At 46.4% G+C, this 7179-nt stretch overlaps 1 protein-coding gene across 1 annotated transcript in view; it reads right to left on the bottom strand.

The window, feature by feature from the left end:
* Positions 1-207: 207 nt before the first annotated feature.
* VAT1 (vesicle amine transport 1) overlaps positions 208-7179 on the bottom strand; it is a 16639-nt gene continuing 9667 nt past the window's right edge. The window contains exon 5 of the mRNA XM_019505445.1: positions 208-5006. Within this exon, the coding sequence (XP_019360990.1) occupies positions 4905-5006 (102 nt within the window). The 3' untranslated portion in view covers positions 208-4904. The remainder of the gene's footprint in view (positions 5007-7179) is intronic.

Genomic DNA, 7179 nt, shown 5'->3' with positions numbered 1-7179 from the left:
GGCGCGGGGGGGGGGCGGGGCGGGGGGGGGGGGGCTTAGGCCATGGAGCCATACAGGCCTGGGGTGGAGATGGGGAAGGGGAGGCACATGTGGCTTGCTGTGATGGGCCACAGGCAAAAACAGAGGCTGGCTGGGGTCCCAAGCATGTATTTTAAGGATCTTTAGCATAAAACATTTTTACCACAAATGACAGCAGTGGGCCTAGGAGGATTTTGTTATGCTTTTAATTAACATTTGAAACACATAAGGCATATGGTAACATTAGGCAGAGGAGCATTACATGTTGTAGTCATGTGAACAGCATTGGCACAAATTGCTTTCTGTTCAACTTGGTTACACGCACAAAGCGGAATATAGTTTTTCAAAACACCAAAGAGACTTTGAAGTGTCTGTAGGACGAGAGCCACTCGTATCACATATCCGCAAATCAACAGGACTTGGACGGCACAGACCACACCATGTGTCATTAGAGGCCAAAAAGTGTAACACATCTTACCGTGCTCATATGCTAATCTGCCAGTCACCCTTTGCCATCACCAGTGCTTTGGGCACCAAAGACTCCATTTAGCAACAGTAGTGGTTTCACACCTATGATAGGAGCTGCAGGCAGGCCAGTTCATTGCATTAAAGCCTAATGCCCACAACACTTTTTGCCCCTCACTGGTCTCTTACTACTTCAGACAGCAGGTCTGAACTAAATATGCAGCTAAACTCTTCTCCCTTGTATCTGAAAAGCCCTTACCCCATCTCAAAAGCATCTTCTTTCTTAGCTGTGGCTACAGGTCTCTGTGCAAGTCAAAAGTGGTTGTTTTCTGCTCCCTTCTCCCCCATGGAATATGAATGATCGGTATAAAGAAATTAAAGCAGCAAAAAACTTGTTTAAAGCTGCCTGGTGATGGCAAAGAAAGTCAACGTGCGTCTAAGGTTACCGTCCCAGACTGGCAGTTTTGGTTTCAGACAGAGCAGTGATGTTCTGGTCACACAATTAGAGAATTACCATTGGATTTAGCAACTTAACATACACCACATGCAGCACACACCCTAAGCTACAGCAGGGCAGAGTGGAGGGAGCAGGGAAGATTTAACCAGTGCTTGCACAGCTCCCCTGCTCAGACCTTTCACTCCTCACAGTCATTCTCCTCCGTATGGCACAAGTGATCAATTAGAAAAAAAATAAACATTAAAAATTGGCATTGCTGCTATTCTGAAGTGACACAATTTAAGAGGAAACATAGCAATCATCTCTTTGCTAGATGGTACAAGTTTGCCCTGAACCATTAAGCAAGCTTCATTCTAATCCAACACTTTGGAATGGAATGATGTTTTGCTTTGGTCCTTGATGTAACAACCTGCTGTTAACTTTAGCAAGTTAAGACACTGTTAACAAGGTTGGTTTAAAGTGGGTTTTATACTTATTGGCCCATAGAATATTTTTCCATAAAACTCAAGACTAAGTAAGTCTACTATAAAATCTAAGAGCATTAGTCAGTGAGGCAGTGTAGAGCAAAGTTAGATTTAATCTTAGTTTTCTGTAGAAAATACTGTAGCTACTGAGGGGCAGAAAACAATCAGTGCTAAACTATCACAAAATACCTTATCCACTCAGAAGTATTCAGAAATCGCACTGTAAAAAGGGCTTCAGACGTTTATAAGTAGAAAAGTCACTAGCAACTACATTAAAAATCAAGAAAGCCCTGATAGTTTCCAGAGAGCCACTATAGTGGTGGCAAGCACCCTTCTGCCCTCCACCCCAGGAGATCTTACTGCTAGCAATACCTTATTAGCAGGATGAACTTTGGAAATCTACTACACCAACATGCACAAGCAGGCCAATGTCACCTTTGGCCAGAGGCAGACAATTTGGAGTGAGGCATCTGATTATGCTAAACTCTGCTGGATTGTAGGAGCACAAACCTCCAGAAATCTGCACAGTTCTGTAACACACATACAAGGAGCATTGGGTCAGAGAGTAAGTAGAACCATGTCACTTGTATACCATAAAACATAGCTATGATGAATCATAATAGATTTTTGGCAATATTTTGAGAGGCCTGTATGGCAAAGGCATCAGTGACTTGCTAGTCCTTATAAGTTGTCTAGAAAAGGCACTGATATACTGTTTTCTGTGGTGTGTCGTGATGCAGCATACATCAGTTGTTGTACAGGAAGATACCAGATTCCCATTTTCTTCCTTCACATGGTATCAGAAGAGAGGGACTAAACTACAAAAGCCTTTCAGTGCCACCTCAGAGGCCATCTGGAGTAAGGCACGGGGTGTGCTCTTTGTTGCTAGGGTAGAGCCCCCAAAAATGAAAACTTACTATATAAGAAAAAAAAGAAAAAGAAGAAAGAGGTTGAAAGTTTTCCCCTTTTAAAGAACGTGGAGAACCTGAAGCTTTGCAGCTCAGTGTGCAGCTTGGACCAACTACCTTTGTCTCAGGAGCCAGGATGCTGGAGCAAGTGTGAGCCTTCCTTTTTACGACTAACAACTGTTCGAATATAGTTTCAGAAGGGTACGGTAAAAAACTGCATGCGACAAAAGGGAAAAATTAAACTGATCAGCTGGGAAAATGTAGCAGGAAGAGTTTAGATTAATGAATGGTTGGGGGGAAGAGGGTGGAAATTGTGCTTGCAAATTCCATTACATCACACCCATTGAGCAGGCACAAATCCAGAGCACAAGGAATGAAACAGGAGCCAGGCTGAATCCCAAATAGTTCTCTTTTTAGAGGTTCCAACCAGAATGCACTATTTAATACTTGAAACCATTTAACCAGAGCAAATCCTTCTGGGTCCCAAGCCTAAAGCAGCCCTAGGAGCCAACAGAGCTGGGAGCTGAATTTAGGCATGCAAAATAAGAGCTGCAAAGACCAATGTGTTGTGAACCACCACCATCATCCTGAGGAGCATATAGCTGACAGAAGAAGTCCCTTTGTTACTTGCACACTACAATCCTTGTGCTGCTGCTAGACCCAAAAATCTGATGGAGGAATCCTTTTTTTTTTAAAAAAAAAAAAAAAGAGCTGCAGTTTGCTTCTGCCATACCATCTTTTTTGAGCAGCTCAGCTAACTGGGACTCTAAGCAATAAGCCCCTGTGTCCAGATGTGGAACTCTAGAGCTCCTTAAGGTGGGATATTTTTTGTTGCTTCACATTGTCCTTGTCAGATCCAGAATACACACAAAGCCTGAACTCCTGCACATCCACAACCAACTAAGACGAAAACCAAACTGCTAAAGCAAGTGCAAACAGCAACACAAGCACTAAGTGCTGGAAACAGAGTGACTGAGGCAGGAGGACCAGCAGAGCGCTGGAGGCAGCACTAGCCAGAGCACAATGTACAAGGTCAAGCTTCTGCTAAATGCTCACAGACTGAACTGTCCTGACATTCAGGGGTCTCTGCATGCTCAGGTGTGGAATCCTGTGGTTTCATCCTGGGGAAAGAGACACCCCGGACAGCTTCCAAAGTCTAAGTGTTACGAGTACCATGAAAAGGACTGGCACTTTATGGTTTGAGTGGGCAAGACACACTTCAGCACTATCCTTCCATGAAGTCCAGAAGTTGGAAAAGGAAAGACTCAGGGGCTGGTCTGAGACTAATGGAGATCTGAGGAGCCAATTCAAAATGGATGGGTAAGCACAAGCCAAAAGCCAGGATTAATTAAGGAAGAGTCCCTGGGCAAGCAGTTTTGAGATCTGAACCTAGACAGTCAACTGTCAACACTGTACAGCTCGTTCAACAAGCACACTGGCTCTGGAGATGAATCAGTGCGCAGAGCACCAGCCCCACGTTTCTGGCACGATAGGTTATTCGTTTCTGTTGGTTTGCTCACTTCCAGGGCAACCATGTCCCCCTCCCACCAGCATGCAGCACACACAAAACAGAAGCAAGGGTAAACAGAGGCTTATTTTGCCTCATCTTGCAGACATTTGTTTTCACACTGCAGCCCTTGGCAATTACAAAACACAAGGGTGAAACTTAGCCTGAAGGTTATCAATTCGGAGTCCAACATTAATAAAGCACACAGAGCCAACATGAATTGTTCCAGTCATTTCTGAGACACAGTTGAGTCCTTATGGTCTCCAAACCCAGATTTTAGCATAGAATTGGTTTAGACCTTCCCTAACTGTTGGGATCAGAAAATGGACAAGATCAAATGGTTTAACCGCAATGTCGCTTTAGTATTCACGAAGCACCAGGCCAACTTCTCCTCAGGTTACAGGCAGCCTGCAAAGAGAAGGAGCTGCAAATTAAACTAGTGTGACCAGAATGGAGATGCTACGCCTTTTAGGAAAACAGCCCAATGTGTCTTTTAAATCACTAGCTTTAAAGGCCTAGGAAAAAGGGGGCAAAGGCAGGCAAGTGTCTCATGGCAAGTGTAACTAAAGAAATAACCAGTGTTAGAATAATGCAAGAGCTGAGGCAATTTTTCTCTAGCAATTTCATTAAAAAGCATCTACAATTTGGCACATTCATCAGTCAAACATGCCTCTTGGAGGCAGCAGGGTAAAAGCTCCAGCAAGGGCTCAGTTTCTATGGAGACAGTCAATGGTTGCTATAACAATTTGCATTTACGCTTTACAGTGACATACTATGCAACCGTTAGTCACCGATTGCCTGGAGGCCAGAGAGGTATTGCCAAAGGGAAGTAATTTTGTCTGGAATTTGGGAAAGAAAATAACAATCAGAAACTGCAGGTGAGAGCAGGCATTCAAGCAGAAGGATGGGGAGGGACATGGGCTCTAATGTTACTGTCACACCTGGGGAGAGGTTGGCAATGACAGGTGCACACAGTTCAAGACTAAATGGTGAAGATGGCAGCAACTGATCTGTCCATTCCCAGGTCCCAGGAGGGCCAGGGAGTTAAACCACAAGTTCACAACCTGCAGACAGGCCTCTTGGTTTTAGTTTTCTTCTTTCTTGGATTCCTCCTTCAGCACTTCAGGAACTAGGACAACTTTCCCAATATTCTTCTTCTCTTGCATCTGCCTCATGGCATCTGCCACCTAAGGATAAAGGGGGGACAGCATGTAAAGAGACCCAAACTTGACTTTGAAGAAGACAACCACCTTCTTCTCCAGTCCCTGTAATCGAGCACAGCTGTGTGTCAATAGCACTTCCTGGCCCCCTTCTAACCCAGGCATAAATGAGCAGCCATGCAGTGGAGTGGCACATTTTGTGTATACATGGCCAGGGGGTATGGAATAGTGCAAGCCAAGGCAGCCACCCCAGGCTGCCTCTGAAGAGCATACAGCCAAGGGCTGAGTGCGCTGAACACCACGCTGAAGGATGTCACAGTATTGTTCCAGTCAGTTACAACAGCACCACTAGGGGTTTCTAGACAAGCCATAACAAGCTGTACCAAGGTTGTTGCACGAAGACTGTGGGCATGTGGGGAGCGGCATCTGGATGCAGGACAGACAGGCAGAGCTGGGATCACTGGGTGGTGACAGCACAGAGCCAGGGCCCAGCCAGAGCCTCCACTCCCCATGCATCCAGGGCCCCATCCCATCTGCCTGGCTAAGTGCGCTCTACCTGCAGAGGTCCATGGAGACCCCACCAGCCCACCTGCTCCATCCAGCACCGGGTGCAGGGCAGATGGGCCAGGGTTGCCCAGGCAGCCAGGTTGGGTCTGGCAATGGAGACACTGGCGGCAGCAGCTGAGTAGAGCGAGCCACCACTAAAGGGGTTTCTGGGAAGCAGAGTCTGGCTGCCAGGCTGCTCTCACCCCACTGTGTGCCTGGAGTCAGTGGGACTACAGGCTAGATTTTTCCCACTCCTGCACTAAGCTATACACTCTTATTACCAAGCAAATATCCGGTTTGTTGAAGTCATTATAGATGCCATCTTCAGCTAATAAAGCACCTTTGTGTTATGAGCTAATAACCAGCAGAAGATCAGTGCTGCAACACTAAGAGGGCTTCTTGCTAGAAGTGAAATAGACTGCAATTAAAGGGGAGAATTTTTCCTTGAGAAAACGCAGTTGTGTCTGAGCAGCCTAGCCCACTGCAGCCTTGGGATGCACCTCATAGCCCCACTGGAACAATTCTCAAACCAAAGCCAACAGCTACCTCATCATGTGAATCAGGCTCTTCAGTTTCTCCCTTCCCAGCCCTCCTAGGATGGGGACCAGGCAACATACACAAGTAGACAGGCAAGATGACGTTTGGACTATGTCAGGCCTGAAGGTAGCAGGGATGACTCCTCTATCTACACAGCCCTAAAGCAAACACATCAGTGAACACAGAAGAGGCCCTAGGATTCCAACAATGACTGCAGGCCAGAACAGCGAGTAGAGATTCATAGACAATCCCCAATAAGTGCATTAATGCACTGGGCTATAGCTAAAGGGCTTCAAGTTAGCATCACCAAGAGAAGGCTGCTGCTTCCTCCACAGGCCACTCTGTACCATGCCCCAAAACCTGCTATTCTGCTTAATGAACCCAGCAAACTCACTCCTGTACCCATAGGACAAAGCAGTGAGGTCCTGGCTGTCAAAGACGCCACTCCCAGCACTCTTAAAACCCCTCTACAAAACTTGTACTTTGAGCCTGGCTTACTCAGAGACCCATCAAGAAGAACAACTGTATTTTGACCTTTTTTGTAGACATGCTCACCCCAAAACTGGTACTTGGGGTAAAGGATTAAAAAGTCCACCCAAAGGAGTTCTGCACTCAGCTATGGTTCACTGGCTGGTCTCACTTTTGGGCATTACTACATGTTCTCTGTGCAAGTGTCACTGGCCCTTGCAGAGCAGCACAGCCACCACAGCAAAACATACCAAGGTGACCCCAGCTCCAATAGACAGCTTTCCCTGTACAGACCTAGAAGTCTCAGCCACCGAGCAGTCAGCTGGCCACCATGCATGTCCTCCAGGAACAGACTTGATGAAGGGGCTTCTACCCAGCAGCAGCATTTGACACAGGCTTGGAAGCCAGAAAACTTCAGAAACCTTGATTTCAGGCAGAGGTATGTTGACCACACTGAAGTCCTTGCAGAAGAGCTTCCCTGCCACCAGCACTTGCTGCGACAGACCTACAGCCATCTCAGTTCTCCCAAAGCTCATCACCCAGCCTAGAGCTGGATGAGGACCTACATGAACCTCAGCTATAGAACTTCATGCAGAACAGCAAGAGCAAATGTATGCAGCTTCTTCACATAACCCCCCTCCCCCAGCTA

The sequence above is a fragment of the Gavialis gangeticus genome, unplaced genomic scaffold, assembly GCF_001723915.1.
Source record: "Gavialis gangeticus isolate Ggan-Ray unplaced genomic scaffold, GavGan_comp1, whole genome shotgun sequence".
NCBI lineage: Eukaryota > Metazoa > Chordata > Crocodylia > Gavialidae > Gavialis > Gavialis gangeticus.
This window is presented reverse-complemented; position numbering and strand designations above follow the sequence as displayed.